The 22915-nt window shown below is 45.1% G+C and overlaps 2 protein-coding genes across 3 annotated transcripts in view; one reads left to right on the forward strand and one right to left on the reverse strand.

Moving 5' to 3' along the window:
* The first annotated feature begins 1237 nt into the window (after positions 1-1237).
* Positions 1238-4245, forward strand: KCNJ11 (potassium inwardly rectifying channel subfamily J member 11). Its single transcript, XM_028116847.2, has one exon. The coding sequence runs from the start codon at positions 1639-1641 to the stop codon at positions 2809-2811; it is 1173 nt and encodes a 390-aa protein (XP_027972648.1). The 5' UTR covers positions 1238-1638; the 3' UTR covers positions 2812-4245.
* Positions 4246-7705: 3460 nt separating this feature from the next.
* Positions 7706-22915, reverse strand: part of NCR3LG1 (natural killer cell cytotoxicity receptor 3 ligand 1) — a 30528-nt gene continuing 15318 nt past the window's right edge. For both annotated transcript variants that reach the window (XM_028116855.2, XM_028116854.2), the window contains exons 3-5: positions 12908-13234; positions 11103-11197; positions 7706-9165 (exon numbers count right to left, since the gene is read on the reverse strand). In XM_028116855.2, the coding sequence (XP_027972656.2) occupies positions 9076-9165; positions 11103-11197; positions 12908-13234 (512 nt within the window). In that variant the 3' untranslated portion in view covers positions 7706-9075. The remainder of the gene's footprint in view (positions 9166-11102; positions 11198-12907; positions 13235-22915) is intronic.

Raw genomic sequence — 22915 nt, forward strand, 5'->3', positions numbered from 1 at the left:
ATCTAAGGTAAAAAAGACCAGGCTGCAGGTGTAAGGAGGTGTAAAGCAAGTGTCCGTAGCTCAAACTCTCTTTAAAATACAGGGGTGTGATTGTGGGATGATTAAGAGGATGCAACCACCCAGGCTTCTGGGCTGGTGTGAAACAGTCTTCCTACACCTACTAGTAAGGTCCATTGTTTTCTGGGGAGGGAGTACGTGGCTTTCATCAAATTCTCAAAGGATCTACGATGCAGAAAAGATTAAGAACGCCCCCAAAGAGAAGAAACAGTCAGCTGAGGAATCCTCAAGCCACCTAACCTCTTGCAGTCACCAGTTTGGTGACGCAGCTCCTCAGAGCCTCCTCTCGCTGGGAACCGGCAAAGCCCAACGCTGCACGAGAGGTGCGTGCTGGCCCTGCTGAGAAAGGGAAAATTGGAGGAGGAAAGTCAAGGCAACAGGGGCCGCAGTCCTCAGACTGAAAGGGCGGGTCGTGACTCCCCTCACTGTCCCCCCGTGGGCAGGAGGAACCTCTTTTGGTCCGTCTGATTGGGCAGACCCCCAAGTCCATACTGAATCTGGAACAGGAAGGCAGCGCGTGGGGCGGGTGTGAATGACGAGGGGCGGGGCTTGAGCCCGTGCCCGCCCCGCCTCCAGCTCAGGAATGGGTCGGGCTCCCCCTGGCGGCTCCGGGCCCCCACTCCATTCCTCCGGCGCCCCCGCCCTCAATCTTCTGCCCCCCATCTAGCACAGGTCCGTCTCCGCGGACCAACGGACAGAAGGACGGACGGACGGACGAGAGGACGACCCGCTGGCACGCCCGGGCAGCAGCAGGGGCGGGGAGGCGACGGCTGAGGCTTGAGGAGCAGGAGCAGGTGCCGCGGCGACGGGCGGGCGGGGCAGGACAGAGCGGAGCGCGGGGCGGGGGCGCGGCGCCGGCTTGCGTGGGCCGTCTGGGAGCCGAGAGGCCGCGACTGTCAGGGAGCCGGACCCCTTGCGCTGGGGGCGAGGGGATCTGGAGCAGAGTCGGGCGGAGTGGTGACTCTGGAGGGCGCAGGATTCCAAGGAGACAGAAAGGACAAGAGCTGGAGGTGGACCCGATCAGCCGCGGGGGCGCTACGGGGGGTGGGGTAGAAAAGGGGCCATACCTGGCGACGAGACTGGGGGTCGTCAGAAGATGAAGCTGGAGCTTGGAAGGGGCCCGGGAGCAGAAGTGAGTGAGGCGGGGGAAACGGTGGGGGTTGCGTGAGGTCTGGTGAGTTGGTAAGATCCCGAGGTGTTAAGTTCCAAGGTAGAGGAGGCGGGTTGAGAAGGAAACGTAGGTGGGGAGAAGGAGTGCCAGCGGGAGGTCTAGGGAAAGTCAGCGGTGGAAGAGGGTTGAGCTGAGATCGCCGGCAAGGCGGGGAACAGGCCGGGTAGGAGGCTCACTAGGCAGTGGGCAGGTGGGCTGAGGTTCGCGAGGCAGGCTTAAAGAAGCAGAGGCCAGGTGGAGGTGAGGATGAGTATGGTTGGGGAGGCATCTCAGAAGTGAGGCCAGCACAGACTGAGGGCGGTCTCAGAGTGGAAGGGCTCCCCGGGGAGGAAACCTCACAGTGAGCCCCAAGGCTTGGTCAGGGGCGTGCCTCCCATGGGGGAAGCTTCTCCCTGGTGGTTGCTGGAGCCATGCTGTCCCGAAAAGGCATCATCCCTGAGGAGTACGTGCTGACACGGCTAGCAGAGGACCCCGCGGAGCCCCGGTACCGAGCCCGAGAGCGGCGGGCCCGCTTCGTGTCCAAGAACGGCAATTGCAACGTAGCGCACAAGAACATCCGAGAGCAGGGCCGATTCCTGCAGGACGTATTCACCACGCTGGTGGACCTCAAGTGGCCACACACGCTGCTTATCTTTACCATGTCCTTCCTGTGCAGCTGGCTGCTCTTTGCCATGGTCTGGTGGCTCATCTCCTTCGCTCACGGTGACCTGGCCCCTGGCGAGGGCACCGCTGTGCCCTGTGTCACTAGCATCCACTCTTTTTCATCTGCCTTCCTTTTCTCCATTGAGGTCCAGGTGACCATTGGTTTTGGCGGGCGCATGGTGACCGAGGAGTGCCCGCTGGCCATCTTGATCCTCATCGTGCAGAACATCGTGGGGCTCATGATCAATGCCATCATGCTGGGCTGCATCTTCATGAAGACTGCCCAGGCCCATCGGCGGGCCGAGACCCTCATCTTCAGCAAGCATGCTGTCATTGCGGTGCGCCATGGCCGCCTCTGCTTCATGCTGCGCGTGGGTGACCTCCGCAAGAGCATGATCATCAGCGCCACCATCCGCATGCAGGTGGTGCGCAAGACCACCAGCCCCGAGGGAGAGGTGGTGCCCCTCCACCAGGTGGATATCCCCATGGAGAACGGTGTGGGTGGCAACAGCATCTTCCTGGTGGCTCCTCTCATCATCTACCATGTCATTGATGCCAACAGTCCACTCTACGACCTGGCGCCCAGTGACCTCCATCACCATCAGGACCTCGAGATCATTGTCATTCTGGAAGGTGTGGTGGAAACCACAGGCATCACCACCCAGGCCCGCACCTCCTACTTGGCCGACGAGATCCTCTGGGGCCAGCGCTTTGTACCCATTGTGGCCGAGGAAGATGGCCGCTACTCCGTGGACTACTCCAAATTTGGCAACACCATCAAAGTGCCCACGCCACTCTGCACGGCCCGCCAGCTTGACGAGGACCGCAGCCTGCTGGACGCCCTAACCCTCGCCTCGGCCCGTGGCCCCCTGCGCAAGCGTAGTGTGGCTGTGGCCAAGACCAAACCCAAGTTTAGCATCTCTCCGAATTCCCTGTCCTGAGCCATGGTCCCTTGGGCCCCCACGTTGCTGGTGTGCCCAGGGGCAGTGTGGTATGGTATGTAGAGTGGACATGGTGTGGGCCCCTTGGCCAGGCCAGGACCTGGTGTGAGGCTGCGCCCTCTTCAGCTCAGCCTCCCCTCCTGCTGTTAGCCCATGGTGTTACAAGGCACTTGTCACTACTCTATTTCTGGCCTCAGCGGGAGCCTGTACTGGGTTATTTTTGTCTCTGCTCCTCCCAGTCCCAGCTCAGGACTGGCTCACCCCCACCCCCCTCCCCAGGCTGGGGAAGCTGTGGGAAGTGTTGGACCTTAAAGTTGGGTCTCCTGCCAGTTCTGCATCCCCATGATCAACTGACCACAAGCTGGGCAGGTGGCTGGGGAAGAACAGTCCCCAGGTTGGCAAACTGCTGCTCTGTTTTGGTGGCCCCGAGATGACCAGCCACTCTTGGTCCCTGAAGAAATGATGGCCTAATGGGTGGACCCTGCCAGCTGGGGAGGGCAGTCAGTGAAGGAGCATATTCCAGCTGGAGGGTTAGAGGTGTGGAACCGACACAGACAGGGACAGGCTGACACTGGTAGGGCTCTCCCCTCTAGGGCAGACTCAGGCAAGGAGGAAGTGGTATGAGGACATGCAGCTATGCTGAGCCCTGGTCAGGCACAGGAACAAGGAGATGGGCCCCTGTGCCCCTGCCCTGTGCCCTGACACCAAGGCTTCTCTGGTGAGGGGCTGCTGTGCCTGCCTGCTCCCCTTCTGTCTCTGCCCCGGGAGGCTGGGACAGGCTGGGGCAGACAGTGGCGTGCCAAGCAGACAGGGGCTGTGGAGAGGGGGTCCTGGGTCTACCACACAGATCTGAACGCTGGCTCCCCACCAATGGTTCTCGCTCACTGTCTGTCCAGAGGAGGGCAGTGGAGGGTCTTTGGGTCTCTAGAAAAGGAGATGTTGGAAAGCTCAGGATGGTGAAGGTGAGCAAGGCCCCTGATGCAAAGAGGCCCTTGGTCCTCACAGGCTTGACCTCAGGCAGGGCTCCTGGAGCAGTGCTGTGTACTTGGGCAGGGAGGGGGCTGGCAGCTGCCCACCTGCATTCCAAAGGTGCCACAGATCCTAGCCAGGCGGCCAGGAAAAGGACCTGGGGCTGACCCTTATCACCCAGTTCAGAGAGACTTGTACCTTTTTGCCTCAGGTAGCCCAGCCCTGCCAGCCTGTCTGGCCATCTCAATTTTGGGGGACCTACCAGGCTTATAGCCCTGGGCCTGGCCTCCACTCCCGGGGATCTGCTGGAAGGCTGGGGTGGTCAGGGAAGAGGTGGGGCCATCATACACATTAGTGTACAGAGATATTGCAGGTTTGGTTCCAGACCACCGCAACAAAACAAATATCACGATAAAGAGAGTCAAATGAATTTTTTTTTGGTTTCCTACCGCATATAAAAGTTATGTTTACACTATACTGTAGTCTGTTAAGTGTGTAATAGCATTATGTCTAAAAAAACAATGTACATACCTTAATTAAAAATATTTTATTGCTAAAAAGTGCTAATCATCATCTGAGCTTTCAGTGAGTCATAATCTTTTTGCTGGAGGATCTTGTCTCGATGTTGATGGCTGCTGACTGGTCAGGGTGGTGGTTGCTGGAGGTTGAGGGGGGGCCGTGGCAATTTTTTTAAATTAGACAATGAAATTTACCACATCAATTGACTCTTCCTTTCACGAACAAGATTGTGACATCCCCAAGTCTGTGGCTCCTTGAGGTCGGGGACTCTATCTGACTCAGCACTGTGTCTGGCACTAAGTAAGCGCTAAGTGAATGAATGAATGATGAATATTGTACAGGACACCAAGCCAGCATCACTGTTGCTGTTGGAGACCTGCAGTGGGCTTTAGCTAGATCAGTAAGAGTTTGTCCCGGGCTACTCCAGAGGTAAGTTTGAAGAGCCACTGTTGCTGGTTCAAGCTCTAAGCTGCCCCTTCCTGCACCCACACAGCCCCCCAACATTGACCAGTTTGTGGTTTAGAAGAAGAGGGATGAGAAGCTACTCAGTCAGCCCAGATTTCTGGGGACAGTGCCTGGCTCCTGGGACTTGGCTTGGCTGTCCTTAAGACCAGGAGAGGGGCCAGACTCGTTAATGAGAAGCTGCTCAGCAGCACCATTCTTGGGACCGCATCCAAAATAACCTTCCTCCTCCCCCTCCATGTTACATGGCTGGGGACAGTGAACCGACAGAACTGAGGGCTCAGCGCCACCTGCTGGCCACAGAGAAGACCTACTTGATCAGAAAATCAGGACCACTGGTCCCAGTCTTTCCACCAAGAGACCTCCTAGCCTTAAGGCTTAGGTCGGGGAGGAGCTAGAAAGTTCCGGGCATGGAGGGAGCTGCTGAACTCAACAAGGAAGGGAAGCCAAGCCACCATCTTCCTGAATTTCTAGTGAAACGGAATTTCTAGTCTGGAAAAACTAGCCCACTAGCCATACTGGAAACCATAGGTCTGATGCCTATGAATTTGGCATCTCCAGCCAGTTACTGCAAGGCCCACATGTTACCCCTGAAGGTGGCCCTCTGGCCTTTCTCCTGGAGAGGACACACCCAGCTTCTACAAGACCCACTTTCTCTGCCCAGGTGGCATCCTTCCAGCTCTGTCCTAAACTTGAGATCCTCCCCAACATCCTTCCCTAGGGAGCTTGTGGTGAGGAGTCAAGTAGCTCCTGGCTCCCCACAGCTCTCTGGGCTCACCTCTGAGGTCTCCCCAGGTTCAGGTATCAGACACCCTATGTTGTATGAAGACACAAATTCTGCATGTCAAAGTCATGCTGACCCGAGATCAGGGCAGGTCTAAAGCACAAGAGATCTGTTCCAGCTTGAAAGGAGCTCAGAAAAGGCAGAGTGATGGGGTTAAAGTCAGAATTGGGTTCTAGAGCGTGGATTTGTTGCACTAGAATCAAGATTACTGGCATCCTCTCTGCCATGTCCACCTGCCTGGGGCACTGTATATACCTTCATGGAAAGGGAAGAAGGTGCTACCTACACCCTCCCCTATTTCCACTCTGGGAAGGCCCCACTCTGGATTGATATGAAAGGTAGGCTACCTAGACTGGCCAGCTTGCATACAAGGAATGCAGACTTCTGCCTTTCCCTTGACCTTGTGTCCTTCTGGGCACTGATGCCAATGAGCGGAACAGGTGATTCAAAGTACTATGCAACTATGTAATTTATTTCTTTCACTGGGAGAAACAACGGGTCAACAGCACACAAAGCCCTCTTCAGCTCTCATGAGTCACATGCCTCTACTTCATGAAACTATCATTTTTTGCGGCACAGTATGTCCCAAACTCCTCCTCCCCAGACCGTCGGCACTCAAGGTGAAGTAAACAGACCAGGTAGCCCTGCCTCTGTGTATACTTTGCTTCGTTTCATCAATTCCAGTTTTTCTCACGATGCCATCATTGTTGGGGAAGAGAAGTTACTCCCAAGAGAAGTAAATGCAATACAGTTCTGACCGAAACTTTCACTGGTTGTCAAATTCCTACTGTCCTTGATCTCCCATCCAACTTGGAAGTAGAATGAAAATCATCCTATATTCTGCCTCTTTTGTGCCCCTTTTGGTCTCTGAAGGTCTGACCAGCATACTCATTTCTGAGCTTAGTAACTCCTTAATGTACTTTCTTTTTTCCACATCATAGATTCCTTTACAATCAATAATGTCCATTCTACAATCCCCATTTTACATCTAATGTTTTACCTTCCTATAAAAAGATCCCATTTGTCATTTTCCCACCTAATTTTATTTTTCCCTTATATTACTTTATCACTCTATTATAATCTCTACAAAATTATCATTTCTTTTAAAATCTCGACTGCCTTACTCCTTGTTCAAGGGGTGTCATTCTTTTTGAATCTCTTTCAATGACTGTAGCAGCTTTGAACTACCTCATCTGTTTCACAGTTCTAACTGTTGCCCTGTTCTTCCTTCCAGATCTCCACTTTATGAGATTCCTTGTCTCCTCTAATGGTATGATATATTCTTGAAATAGGCACCAACTAAACTGATGCTGCAATCCCCAGTGGCGCCACTAGAGGCCACTCTAAACCACCCTCAGGTGGGAGCTCAGCTATGGAGAGTCCTCTCTTTAAGCCAAGAGTCTTCCATGTTAGTTATGCCCATGGATGAACTCACTGAGCCCCCCTTGCCGCTGAGTGACCTAAAAACTGTTTTCAGGGTCATTACTTCAACTTTCTTTTTTTTTTTTTTTTTTTTAAGATTTTATTTATTTATTTGACAGAGAGAGAGACAGCGAGAGAGGGAACACAAGCAGGGGGAGTGGGAGAGGGAGAAGCAGGCTTCCCGCCGAGCAGGGAGCCCGATGTGGGGCTCGATCCCAGGACCCTGAGATCATGACCTGAGCCGAAGGCAGACGCTTAACGACTGAGCCACCCAGGCGCCCCTCAACTTTCAGTAGAGATGTGAACAGGGCTTCTCTGCCCCACAAAGATCCTGAAATACAACTGCACATCCCTTGATAACTACATTCAGAACCACACTATATCTTACCCATGACTAACACCTGGCATGACACTCCCCACAGCCCTGTCAGCCTGTCCTGAATGCGGTGCCTGCACACAGGTCCACTTAGGAATAGCATCAGCTATTCCTTGGTTCAGTTACAGAAAATGAGGCAATGGTCAAACACACCAACAGGTCCTCCCCTAAGAATAGACAAGAACAGTATAGAGTGAGCCTCTCCTCTAGACCTAATGATCCAGTTCATCCTTCACACCCCAACCCCACCCTGGATCTTCCTTGGTAGTATGGCATATTGGTTAAAAATCCAAGCTCTACTCTTTACGAGCCATGAGACCCTAGACAAGTCACTTATCTCCTCTAAGAATAACTCAGAGATATTAAAAGTGCACCTGCATACTTTTAATCTTCTATGAGCATGTATAGGTGGATCTCATCGAACAAAGAAGTAGAATTTGAAATGGAAACAGGCCACAGTCTAGAAACAGTAAGTGTTACTTTTGGGGGAGGAGTATAATTGACATACAATATACCAGTTTCAGGTGTACATGATCCAGTAGTTGTATATATTGCAAAATATCACCACAATAAGTCTAGTTAACATCTGTCACTATAGTTACAAAAATATTTTCTTAAAAGTTTTTCTAAACATTTTTAAGATTTATTCTTAGTAACTTTCAAATATGCATTATAGCATTATTAACTATAAGCACCATGGTGTACATTACATCCCCATAATTTATTTTATAACCAGAAGTTTGTACCTTTTGACCACCTTCACCCATTTCATCCACCCCACTCCACCCTTGGCACCCACCATTGTGCTGTTATCTACGAGCTTGGGTTTTTGTTTCTGTTTTTAGATTCCACATGTGAGATCATATGGTATTTGTCTTACTCTGACTTACTTCATTTAGCATTATACCCTCAAGGTCCCTCTGTGTTGGTGCAAATGACAAGGTTTCATTCTTTTTTTAATGGATGAATAAAATTCCACTATATTCCTATATATATATATATATATATATATGTATATGTATATACACACACACACACACACATATATATATTTCATTATATATTTTCTTTATCACAGTCTCACATTTTCTTTATCCATCAATGGACACTTGTTTCCATATTTTGGTTATTGTAAATAATGCTTCACTGAACATAGGAGTATCTATCTTTTAGAGTTAGTGTTTTCATATTTTTCAGGTAAATACCCAGAAGTCTAATTACTGGATCACATGGTAGTTTTTTTTTAATTTTTTTGAGGAACTTCCATTCTGTTTTCCATAGTGGCTACTAGCAATTTACATTCCCATCAATACAGTGCACTAGGGTTCCCTTTTCTCCACATCCTTGCCAATACCTGTTGCTTCATGTCTTTTTGATACTAACCATTCTGACAGGTGTGAGGTAATATGTCATTGTGGTTTTGATTTCCCTGATGATGAGTGATGTTGAGCACCTTTTTCATGTGTCTTTTGGCCATCTGTATGTCTTCTTTGGGAAGTGTTGCTTTTTTTTTTTGGATAAGTCAACTGGCAGGAGGCTATCAAAGAAGGCAGCTTGAACAGTCTGCTCTTGAGCAAGCCATCTAAGCCACCGGGAAAAGTAATTTCAGTTACAGACGCATTCACTGAGAGACCTTGTTGTCTCTGCTGTTTCTGGGTAAAAACTTCCGATTTTCTTCTAGTGGTTCCCCCATCAGAATAAGCCATGAATGCATCATAATGAAAGCACCTCATTATAGTTCTTCAGTCTCTCTTGTGTCAATCTGGGTATTCCGAGAATAAGCTTTCATGATGGAGAATAAGGCATTTGTTTGACGTAGTACCTGTAAAAGATAAAGGAGAGAGGACACATGAGTATGTAGGCAGAGCCTTTAGGCCGTGGTGCAGGTGTAATATCTGTAAAGGGAGGAAGAAGGGAGGATTGTGTAGCAAGAGCCCCAGACTACAATGCAAATCTGAGAGAGTCTCCAGGGAGCTACAAAGACTCCTGCATTTCTCAGCTCTTTTCTGGGGCTGCCCAGGGAAAGCATGGCACAGGCTTGTATACTGAAGCAGGTCCCTGATAGGCCACAGCTGGAGCATGTTGGCTGAGGACCCTCCATAGCAGGCTCTAAGAGGTCTCAGCAGCACATCCCCATAGCAACCACACTTGCTAGTCAAAACTCAACTTCTTGAAGAGTTGTATCGGTTAGCTTTTGCTGTGTAAAATCCAGCCTAAAACACAGTGGCTTTGAAAAAAAAAAAAAGATGTATGTATTTCTCAAGCATTTCAGAGTTGACTCTGTTGAGTGGGAGTTGTGGGCCATCATCTGAGCTAGACTGGCCTCTACTAGCACAACTAGCTCTAACTTCCCGTGTCCCTTGGCCCCCAACAGACTCACTTGGATGCATCCTCCTCTTACTAATATCAGAAGCACCAAAGAAAGCAAAACCTAGATTTAGAACTGGCACTCCTTCACTTTGGCCTCATTCTACCGACCAAAGCAAGTCACAAGGTTGAGCCCAATGTTAAGGGGCAGCCCATCATTGGAGGACACTACAAAATTACATGGCAAAGTACATGGATGTGAGGAAGGGCAAAGGCTTGGAGCCAAAACTGCAAACCACCACAGAATCCAGGCTAAAGTCTCTTTTTTAATAAATATCACTGGCAAATGTGAGGTTATCATGATAGCACCTAGATTATCAGAAGCCAGAGGAAGGCAAGAAATAGAACATTCACAAGTATCACAAGAAACATTTGAAAACCACTTTATATCTAATTGTGTCATTGGCCTAGGTCCCAACAGAAGAATAAATCCCATGAATCAGTCAGCAAATTTTAGATGAACAAATAGCTTTTTTTCTTAATTAACTGATCATTGTACTTTTCCTAAGGCATTTATAATGAGATGTATTAGCTATTGCACAAATTCTGTCTTGGCAGGTCCATAAATAACTGAAGGCAATTTTATTATATAGAACCATTTTAACCAACATGTTCACACTGGTCTCTTGGGCCTCTGCAGTCTGAGTTGTTTTATTTGCTATTTGGGGCAGAGTCAGGGATAAACATGTTAGAAAACATGTTCTAGTTTGGAAACACTTAGGGAGGGTTAGAAATCCCTGGTTAAACCAATGAAATCTGGTGATAAGTTACCCCACTGAGCTATTAACAAAATATGAGCACCTGGGAAAAGGAATTCTTACTTCTGAGGCACTGTTTCTATGTGTGAGAACAACACTGCAGCCCATATATGGTTCAAAACCTGGTCTGAATCAAAAAGGTCAGGTTTGATACAGTGAAACTGGTATATTATGAAGAGGCAGAGGGGCTTTATGCTGTATCTCCCCAGAGTCATAAACCACCACATGGAGATCAGAAAAGAAAGTTCATCAATGGAACATCAGAAAAAGCCACACACACACACACACCAGGACGCCTGGGTGGCTCAGTTGGTTAGGTGTCTGCCTTCGGCTCAGGTCATGATCCCAGTGTCCTGGGATCAAGCCCTGCATCGGGCTCCTTGCTCAGCAGGGAGTCTGCTTCTTCCTCTCCACTCCCCCTGCTTGTGTTCTCTCTCTATCTCTATCTGTGTCAAATAAATTAAAAAAAAAATCTTTAAAAAAGAAAAAGCCACCTACCACAAACACACACCACACTTAGAATACCCCCATATCAATCCTAAGAACTCCTTAACAGTGTCCACTGGCAATAATCCCTGAACTCCCAAAACCAACTCCAAACCACAGGGCTAAACTTTGCTTTGGAGCCACTTACCTGTTTCCAAAAAATAGATAAAATCAGTACGATTACGAAGATTATTCCAGCACAGAGAAAAACGTACTTCAGAGTACAAGGTGACTTCTCAGATTCTGCAGAAAGAAAGAAAAAAAGAACATTAAGAAGAAACCTCCTGGCCAGAGCCAGAGACCATACAACCACTGCTAGGATCTGTGGTTGTATGTCATTTTCCCTGTCCCTGTGACCATCTTGGCACCCTCCATTCCTATCACATACACCTCACCTATCAAACAGCGTGTTTAGCACTTGCCAGAATACACTGCAATATCAAACACCACATAGCACACAGATGCCATGCAACGTATAAAGCTTCCAAACTACTACACCATCTTACTGCTATAGAGTGAACGTGTGTGCCCCTCAAAATTCATATACTGAAATTCTAGTGCCCACTGTGATGGTATTAGGAGGTGATTAAGTCAGGAGGGTGGAGGCCCTCGTGAATGGATTTAGTGCCCTTAGGCCCTAGGGCCATCCCTCATCCCTTCCACCATGTGAGGATACAATAAGAAGTCTGCAACCCAGAAGAGGGTCCTCACCCAACCATGCTGGCACAATGATCACAAACGTTCACCTCCGGAACTGTGAAAGATAAAGTTCTGTTGTTTTTAAGCCACCCAATCTGTAGCAAATTGTTATAGCAGCCTGAATGGACTAAAACATACATATAACCCAGACAAATCCCTCATACTATACACACAAAGCATATTTCAATTTCATACTCCCCATGCCCTACACATACTCTGTACCCATCTCTTCTCACACCACCCACACACATTCCTAGCCCTTACTTCCAAGAACAATTCTTCTCTCCTTCCAGGACCACCCTGGATACCCAGACCACATCCCCCAGGGCCTGTGGTCAGACCCTGCCTTTTTTTTTTTTTTTTTTTTTTTTAAAGATTTTATTTATTTATTTTACAGGGAGAGACACAGCGAGAGAGGGAACACAAGCAGGGGCAGAGGGAGAGGGAGAAGCAGGCTCCCCGCTGAGCAGGGAGCCCGATGCGGGGCTCGATCCCAGGACCCTGGGATCATGACCTGAGCCGAAGGCAGCCGCTTAACGACTGAGCCACCCAGGCGCCCCCAGACCCTGCCTTTTTTAACCCTTCTCAGCTCCAAGCAGATGCATTAGACTAGCAGGGTCACACCCATCCAGGACCATAGCCATGACCATGGGAACCCAGGTATGAGCTCCACGAACCTCATCTCACCAGCAGGAGGGATTCTATAGTGACCTGTAGATCTTGAGCTAAGCATCCCATGTCCCTGGGGAAAGTCCTGGGCATCTGCAAGATCACCCTGCTATGGCGTCCCCATCTTGGGTACAACCCGTAAGACAGAACAACGGATTCAGCCGCTACCAGCCAACAGTTTGCAGTGGACCTGGGGCCCGAGCAGAAGAGTTACTGGCGGGGCTGGGTCACTGGCCCCTGACAGACTCTTATCTTCAGAGGACATGGACAGGATCCCGTCCCCTCTCTGCTGGTAGCTAGCAAGCTTCCCACTTCAAGCTATGCAGACCACCCAGATCACTTAAACTGCCAAAAGTAGACCTATTTCCACCTGAGGACTATTGTCACCACTCTCCACCAACTAGACCACCTGCCCTGGCTCAGATACCTAGTCCGGACTGCTGACTCTGGGGCTGAGCTATGCCAGACCAAGCTTTCTATCTTCCCCGCTGTCCCCTGTCTTCCCCGAGACTGCCTGGAAACCAAAGTTTTACGTTACCCAACCTTAAGGTGAGGAGCAGGGGAAATGTTCAGGAGGCTGCTTACCTATCATAGTCAAGGAGAAGTTGAGCCTCTGGGAGGTAGGCAAGGATTCGTGCCATACCACACACTGGTAGATGGTCATGTTGTCTTCCAGAGAGGGCTTTAGCATCAAGAAGCTAGTGACATTAAACATGCCGTCCTCATTTTTGGTGGTACAATTAGTGAAGACGCCCTCAGAAAACTCCACATACTGGGGATTCTTCGGGGTCCACTTTTTCCATGTTACAGTAATGTTCGTGGGGTAGAACCCACTTGCCATACACGAAATAAGTTGTTCTTCATTTTCTTTCACCATGGCTTGCTCTGGAAACAAGCTGCTGACTGGGTAAGCTGCCAAGAGAGAGAAGTCATGTTTCGAAGATAGGTAGGGACTAATTTATTATCAGCCCAATGCAAGCCTTCAGGAAAGGTGAGCATATTGAATGGGATTCTGCTTAGGCTAAATATTCTAGGTAGTTGGTTTCAGTGTCAGCTGATATGCTGTGGCCCCCTACTCTCACAGCAATTTTATAGAGCAGAGTTTCCTAAGCTACTCTGTATCATACATAGACACCTCTGAGAATCTGAGGAAAGCCTTGGAACACTGTTGTGGAGTAGAGTGTGGAGTAGAGACTACTAATGGCCAATTTCCATTCTTCAGTGACATATCCAAGTTAAAGCTACATCTCTCTCTACCTCCATGTAGCCATGTAAACTTAGGGTCTCATCGTTTAGATGTAATCAGAAATGATGAGAGCAACTTCCAGGAAGTATACTTAAATAACAAGTGTGTCTTAAAGAAAACGACTGTGCCCTACTCTCCTCTCCCCCGCTTCCTCTTTCCTGCAGAATAGCTGGAATAGCACTTGACGGCTAGAGATGGAGAAGCCACTTCCGAACATAAGATGGCAGCTACGGGTTGAGAATGGCAAAGTGATAAGATAAAAGGATCCTAGGTGCCCTATGGTCACAGAACTGCCATAGCTGCCTTGGGTTGGCTACATTTGTGTAAAAGACAATAAACTCCCCTTTTTTAAAGCCATCGTTGACTTCTGGTTTCCCTTCTGACATGTAAAGACCCTGGAAGTCATAAGAAGAAAAAAGCTGAGCTGAACAAACTATAAATCAACAAGTTTTCTTAGATCCATGAGAGAATTAAGGTGACAGGGCAAACCAGCACCCCAAAAACTAGAGAGACAGGCAGACTGACAGAATCACAGCCAAGATCATGTCACCTTAAGCAGATGCCAGAGCCATAAACCAGTAGAAGCACTTAAGCAGTAACTCTTACAAATTGCTAAAGGATGAGCATGGACTAGCTTGACAGGAAGAAACTTCTGGGGGCCCAGTCTTATGGGGGTTACCACACTTTCATGGGTTTTACTGCCAGGAAACACACACTGGTTCTCACAGTGAAGATTCAAGAAAAATTCCCTCCTATTTTCAGGGGAGAGGAAAAGTAACTAAAAATATACCCAGTGCATTAACCACAACAAAGGATGCTCAAGAGAAAAGACTTTGCCAGAGCCTTCTCCAACCTGGGTAAAGGATGGTTAGCCAACTCTAGCCCCCTCTAGCCTTCCGGTCTCACCTATAAAAGCTTCTGAAGGTCACAGCCTCAGTCACAGGCTCAGGGGACTTCAAGAATGAGATTTAATGGTAAGACTGACTGCTACCCGGGGCGTCTGGGTGGCTCAGTCATTGAGCGTCTGCCTTCGGCTCAGGTCATAATCCCAGGGTCCTGGGTTCAAGCCCCGTATCGGGCTCCCTGCTCAGTGGGAGGCCTGCTTCTCCCTCTCTCACTCTCCGAGCTTGTGTTCCCTCTCTCGCTGTGTCTGTGTCAAATAAATAAAATCTTTAAAAAAAAAAAAGACTGACGGCTTCCCCTCTGCAACCCTTTATCACCACAGCAACAGGGCTCCAGGGTGATAGCAGATGAAAACTGAGAGAGCTGCAAGGCACCAATTCTGTTTAAGAAAGAGGGAAACTCAAAGAAAACAGGTAGCCAGCAATGAGGACCTGCCTATTCTGATGGGAAATCCTTACAAGGAGCCTCTTAAAAAATGTATCTTGTGTGGAAGACATGTAGATTATAAGAATGTACGGGTTTTGTCCCAGTTTATTTCTTCATTTACTGGATGCATTTATGGAAGGCACATAACAAGCTTTGTGAGAAAAAACAGAAAGAAACCACAAAAGCAATTAAGAGAGCTCAGATAATGAGGTTTATGCCAGGTACATACAAGGATCCTGCATATCTCAAAGACCCTAAAGTTTGTAACATCAAGTATCAGGAGTAAATTATATGTTTTATCATCAATAAACATATTTTATAATAAAAAAAGGGGGGGAGATAAAAAGAAAAGAAGCAAAGAACAAGTACAGCAAATAGAATGGTACATACTAATCCAACTATATACATAATCGCTTTAAATGAATGGTCTAAACATATCAATTAAAAGACAGAGACCTGGGGCACCTGGGTGGTTCAGTCAGTTAAGCATGTGCCTTCAGCTCAGGTCATGATCCCAGGGTCCTGGGATCGAACCCCATATCGGGGTCTCTGCTCCGCAGCGCATCTGCTTCTCCCTCTCCCTCTGCCCCTCCCTCCCTTCCCCTCCACTTTGCTCATGCTCTCTCTCTCTCATGCTCTCTCTCAAATAAATAAATAAATCTTAAAAAAAAAAAAAGGTCAAAATACATGAGGAAAACCTGAAAGAACTTCAAGGAGGACAGACAAATCCACAGTTTAGTTGGAGTTTTTAGACTCATCTTTCACTAACTGACAGAACAGCAGGCAGAAAAGCAGTATGAAAAGAGCTGAAAGGAACATCACCACCAATCAACTGGATCAAATTAATCAATAGGATACTTATCCAACAGCAGAATATACATTCTTCCCAAGCTCACATGGAACATTCACCAAGATAAATTGCATTCTAGCTCACAGAATACATCTTTAACATTTTTAAAGAATAGAAATCAGGCAGAATATGTTCTCAGACCATAATAGAGTTAAACCAGATATCAATAAGCAGAAGGATGGCTGGAAAAATTCCAAATTTCTTAGGGTCAAAGAAGTCTCAAGAGAAATTTTAAAATATTTTGAACTAAATGAAATTAGAATGAAAACACTTATGAAAATTTGTGGGTGTGACAAAAATGGTTAGAGGGGAATGTATAGCATTGAATACATATGTTAGAAAAGAGGAAAGGGCGCCTGGGTGGCTCAGATGGTTAAGCGTCTGCCTTCGGCTCAGGTCATGATCCCAGGGTCCTGGAATCGAGTCCCGCATCGGGCTCCCTGCTCCTTGGGAGCCTGCTTCTCCCTCTGCTTCTCTCTCTCTCTCTCTCCCTCTGTCTCTCATGAATAAATAAAAATCTTTAAAAAGAAAAAAAAAGAAAAGAGGAAAGATATAAAGTCAACTATCTTAACTAATAAGCTTCTGCCTTCAGAAGCTAGAGGAAGAAGAGCAATTTAAGCTTAAAACAAGCAGAAGAAAAGCAATAACAAAAATTAGAGCAGAAATCAATGAAGTTGAAATCAATGGAGAAAATCAATGAAACCAAAAACTGGTGCTTTGAAATGATTACTAAAATTGATAAGCTTCTAGGTAAATTAAGGAAAAAAGAGAGAAGATATAAATTACTAATATCATAAATGGAAGAGGGATCACTATTGATACTATGAACAAAAGAATAATAAAGGAATATTATGAATACATTATACCCACATATTTGATAACTTAAATAAAATGGACCAATTCCTTAAAAGACACAAATTACCGAGATTCACACAAGAAAAACAAAATAATTTGAATAGGCCTGCATCTATTAAAGAAACTGAATCAATAATTAGTAGCCTTCAAAAAAAAGAAAGCACCAGGCCCAGATGGTTTCAATGGTGAATTCTACCATTAAAGTTAATTATGATACCAATTTTTTACAATTTCATCTAGCCACTAGAAGCAGCGGGAACATATCCTAACTCATTCTATGAGCCCAGTAATACACTAATACCAAAATCAGATAAAGGCATTACAAAAAAGGAAAATTACAGATCAATATATCTCATTACACTGAATGCAAAAATCCTCGACAAAATATTAGCAAATTGAATTCAACAATGTATAAAAATAATTATACACTACAACTGAATGGGACTTACTCCAGGTATTCAAGACTGGTTCATCATTCAAAAGTCAATTAATATCATCCATGACATCAACAGACAACAGAAGAAAAATTATGTGAGCATATCAATTACATGGAAAAACCAATGGCAAAATCCAACACCCATTCATGTCAAAAACTCTCAGCAAACCAGGAATAAGGGGAACTTTCTCAACTAGAAAAAGAACATCTACAAAAAACCTACATCTAACATCATACTTAATGGTGAGAAGCTAAGGACGGGAACAAAGCAAGGATACCGCCTCTAACCAGGCCTATTCAGTATCGTAACGGAAGTCCTAGCTAGTAAAACAGTACAAGAAAAGGAAATAAAATATACACAGGTTAAGAAGGAAAAATGAAACTGTCTTTGTTCTCAGACACATGATTTATATAGAAAACTTCCAAAGACTTGACCAAAAAAATATTTAAAACCTAGAACTAGTAAGTGATTACAACAGGCTACAGGATACAAGGTTCACATATAAACGTCAATTGGTTTCTAATATACCAGCAATAAACAATTGGAATTTCAAGTTAAAAACGCAATACCATTTACATTAGTGCCCCTCTCCCCCACAAAAAAAGAAATACTTAGGTTTAAATCTAACAAAATAGGCACAGAATCTATATGAAGAAAGTTACAAAACTATGATGAATGAAATCAAAGATCTAAATAAATGAAGAGATATTCTCTCTTATCTTCTCTGATAAGAAGAATCAATATTGTTAAGATGTCGATTCTTCCCACTCTGATCGATAGATTCAATGCAATCATAAGCCCAGTAAGTACTTTGTGGATATTGACGAACTAACTCTCAAGTTTATATGGACAGGAAAAAGGCCTAGAATAGCTGACACAATAGTGAAGAACAACAAAATTGGAGGACTGGCACAACCTGACCTAAAGACTTACTGTAAGGCTACAATAATCAAGACAACATGGTATTGGTGAAAGAAAAGAAAAACAGACCAATAGAACAGAATAGAGAGCCCAGAAATTGACCCACACAAATGTATTCAACTGATCTTTGACAAAGGAGCAAAGGCAATTCAGTGCAGAAAAGGTAATCTTCAACCAATATGCTGGAACAATTGGACATTCATGGCATAAATTTTGCACACGGAATCTAAACATACAACTTATACTTTTCATAAAAATTGACTCAAAGTAGATCACAGACCTAAACATAAAACTATAAAACTTCTAGAAAGATAATGTAAGAGAAAATCTAGATGGCCTTGAGTTTGGTGATGAGCTTTTATTTTTTTTTCTTTTTTTTACACATTTTTTTAATTTAATTTAATTTTTTTTTTTAAAGATTTATTTATTTTATTTTGAGAGAGTGAGAATGAGTGAGAGAGAGAGTACATGAGATGGGGGAGGACCAGAGGGAGAAGCAGGCTCCTCGCCGAGCAGGGAGCCGGATGCGGAACTCGATCCCGGGACTCCAGGATCATGACCTGAGCCGAAGGCAGTCGCTTAACCAACTGAGCCACCCAGGCGCCCTTTTTATTTTATTTTAAATAGCTTCCACATCCAGCATGGAGCCCAGCATGGGGCTTGAACTCATGACCCTGAGATCAAGACCTGAGCAGAAATCAAGAGTTGGACACTAAACTGACTCAGCCATCCAGGTGCCCCACATGATGAGCTTTTAGATACAATGCCAAAAGCATGATCCATGAAAGAAAAAAATTGGTGAATTGGACCTTATTGAAATTTAGAACTTCTGCTCTGCAAAACACACTGTTAAGAAAATGAAAAAACAGGCCATAGACTGGGAAAAAATATTTGCAAAACTCATATCTGATAAAGAACTTGTATCTAAAATATACAGAGGACTCAAAAAAATAAGATAAAATATACAGAAGACTCTTAAAACTCAACAATAGGAAAACAAAAAACCCAACAGAAAAATGGACAAATGATCTAAACAAATATCTTTCAAAAGAAGACACACAGATGACTAAAAAAAGCAAATGGAAAGATCCTCAACATCATATGTCATTAGGGAATTGCAAATTAAAACAAAAGATGAGATATCACTACACACCTATTAGAATAGTTAAAATATAAAAAATTAACAATACCAAATGTGGACAAGGACACAGAACAACAGGAACTCTCACTCATTGCTGGTAGGAATGCAAAATGATATAGTCACTCTGGAAGAACAGGCAGCTTCTTACAAGTTAAACACAGTCTTGGGGCGCCTGGGTGGCTCAGTTGTTAAGCATCTGCCTTTGGCTCAGGTCATGATCCCAGGTCCTGGGATGGAGTCCCACTCAGTGGGAAGCCTGCTTCTCCCTCTCCCACTCCCCCTGCTTGTGTTCTTGCTCTCCTATCTCTCTCTCTGTCAAATAAATAAATAAAATCTTTAAAGAAAAAAATAAACACAGTCTTAACATATGATCCAGCAATCACACTCCTAGGTATTTACCCAATTAAGAGGAAAAATAATGTCTACACAAAACCTACACCTGAATGTTTATGGCAGCTTTATTCATAATTGCCACAAACTTGAAGCAATCAAGATGTTTCTCTGTAGGTGAATGGATAAACAAACTAGGTACATCCATATGATGGAATGTTACTCAGTGATAAAAAGAAATGAGCTATCAAGCCAGCAAAAAAAGAGACATAGAGGAATCTTTTTTTTTTTTTTAAGATTTATTTATTTATTTTGAGAAAGAAAGAGAGAGAGAGCACATGGGAGGGGAGGGGAGGGGCAGAGGAAGAGGGAGAGACAGAATCTAAAGCAGAATCCTCACTGAATGTGAGCCTGACGCAGGGCTCAATCTCAGGACCCTGAGATTATGACCTGAGCCGAAATCAAGAGTCAGACACTTAACCAACTGAGCTACCCAGTTACTCCAGAGACACAAAGGAACCTTAAATGTATATTACTAAGTGAAGGAAGCCAGTCTGAAAAGGCTACATATTGGATGATTCCAATTCCAATTATATCACATTCTAGAAAAGGCAAAACTATGGAGATAGGAAAAAGATTAGTGGTGCAAAGGGTCCAGGGGAAGGGGCCAACAGGTGAAGCAATGGCAGTGAAATTACTCTGCGATACTGTGATGGTAGATGTATGATATCATACACATGTCAAACTCACAGAACTGTAAACACAAAGAGTGAAACCTTAAGGAATGCAAAATTAAAAAAAAAAAATACCATTTAGGAGTTCAAGGAATCCTAAGAAAGAAAGAAGGTAGACTGTAACAAGCAAATCTAAGTGTACTACAAACATATGAAGCAGCAACCTCACTGCAATGGACAGAGGAAGGGTGCTGACCTAAGAAATTTTTGAAATAAACAGAATCTATAAGAACAAAGGCAAAATGAGGGACGCCTGAGAGGCTCAGTCGGTTAAGCGTCTGCCTTCCGCTCAGGTCATGATTCCAGTGTCCTGGGATCAAGTCCTCCATCAGGCTCCTTGTTCAGCGGGGACCCTGCCTCTCTCCCTCTGCCTGCCGCTCCCCCTGCTTGTGCTCTCGCTCCGACAAATAAATAAAATCTTAAAAAAAAACAAAAAAGGCAAAATGAATTGTAACTGAATACTGTACTCTAGTTGATAAAGTTGTTTCTCATGAGGTTACAGGTTAACAATTCTGATATGATTCCAGATGTATACTGGAATTAAATAATTAAGTAAATAGATGGGAGGATGGCAGAAGCCAGGTTTCTCACTGTTGGGAGTGTGGGGTTCACAAATAAGCAAAGGAAGGAGGCTAGAATGATTCAGACGGTAATAGATTAAAGTTAGGGGCATCATTAAGAACTCATATTTAATTTAATATAGACACTGATGGTTATAAATAGAAATACAGACATACATATATACACATATTACTATACATACACATTATTTCTTTGCTCTATCAGTTCAGAGGGCCTAGAAGCAATGATACCCCAGTGGCGACAAGCATATCTAGTGCCCAGATTTTGATTTCTAATATCATTTTCCAATAAAAAGAACCAGGGAGAACTCCTTGAGTAATTGGCTGATTCCGGGAATGGGACAAGAAATACACAAGATGATCCCGGAGCATCTTGTAGTGCCAGAAAGTAAGGAAGTGCCTAAAGCAGAACAAAACCCCACAATGATGAGGGGTATGTCAAAGAGACACAAGAGTCAACTGAAAATATTCCCAACGGCCAAAGCTGAAAGAATTTGAGCAACAAATAAAGTAGTGTTAAATTATAACCCAAAGTATAAAATAAATATCCTGAGTCTACCCTGATATAAATAAATGATCGAATAGGTTAATAAGTGGGGGAGAAGAGATAAATCTCAGGTGTGGAAGAATTCCAAATAAATTATGTAGCTACTCTACCCTAAAGGAGGGGGAGCACGATTCCCCACAACTTAAATGTGGGCTGCACAGAGTGACTTCCTTTCAAAGAGTATAGCATGACAAGAGGGGGGGAGAAGAGTAACTTTCTGGTGGAGAAACCAGGCAAATACTACGTAAGCTAAATGATTAAGGTCAACACCAATAGTCGTACATCGTTCAATTAGATGGGATGGGATGAAAATGTCACTTTACCTCTGTGATCTTCCTCCCCCAAAACCATAACTCCAGCGAATTATGAGAATAACAGCAGAGAAATGCCAATAGAGTGGCATCCTATGATATACCTGACCACCACTCCTCAAAAGGTCAAAGTTGTCAAAAACAAGGAAAGTCTGAGAAATTATCAGAGTCAAGAGGAGCCTAAGGACACATGACAACTAAATGCAACTAATCTGGATGGGATCTTGGAACAGAAAAAGGACATTAGATTAAAAACGAAGGAAATCTAAATAAATTATGAACTTTAATTAATAATAATTATCAATATTGGTTCATTATTTATAACAAATATACCATACTAATGCAAGATGTTAACTCTGTACTGTCTTTACAATTTTTCTGTAAATCGAAAACTATTCTGGGACGCCTGGGTGGCTCAGTCAGTTAAGCGTCTGCCTTTGGCTCAGGTCATGATCCCAGGGTCCTGGGATCGAGTCTCACATCAGGCTCCCTGGCTCAGCGGGGAGCCTGCTTCTCCCTCTCCCTCTGCCCCTGCTTATGCTCTCTCTCTCTGACAAATAAATACATAAAATCTTAAAAAGAAAAAAATAAAACTATTCTAAAAAGCTAAAACCTGTTAATTTTTTAAAAATACTTTTATTTTGGGGTGCCTGGGTGGCTCAGTTGGTTAAGCATCTGACTCTTGATTTTAGCTCAGGTCATGATCTCAGAGCCCTGAGTTCGAGCCCCATGTTAGTCTCCATGCTAAGCAGGGAGTCTGCTTGAGATTCTCTCTCTCCCTCCGCCCCTCCTCTCCACCCCATGCACATGCATTCTCTCTCTCTCAAATAAATAAATAAATCTAATAAAATAAAAGACTTTTATCTTAAGTTTTCTGTCAGTTGCAGAGGAAATTAATCCTAACTTAACATCCCCATCACCCAAATTAATACGTACAAAATATTAAAAGTCCTAAGTACAATTTGGGGGAGCTCACAGACACTGTCCCTTTTTTTATAGGCTGAATTGTGGCCTCTTAAAATTCATATGCTGAACTCCAAACCACTGTCCTGCAGAATGCGACTATATTTGGAAATAGGGTCTTTATTGAGGTAATTCAGTTAAAAAGGGGACATTAGGTTGGGCCCTAATCTAACAGGACTGATCTCCTTATAAGAAGAAAAGAGTAAGACACCCGTGTACAGAGGGAAGAATATGTGGAGACACAGCAGGGAAGACGGCCATCTATAAGCCAAGCAAAATGGCCTCAGAAAAAGACAACCCTACTTGGTACCTTGATCTCAGACGGCCAGACTGCAGAATTGTGAGAAA

This window comes from Eumetopias jubatus, unplaced genomic scaffold (genome assembly GCF_037043125.1).
Source record: "Eumetopias jubatus isolate StellerSeaLion01/CBP00866 unplaced genomic scaffold, mEumJub1_p1.0 scaffold_13, whole genome shotgun sequence".
Taxonomy (NCBI): domain Eukaryota; kingdom Metazoa; phylum Chordata; class Mammalia; order Carnivora; family Otariidae; genus Eumetopias; species Eumetopias jubatus.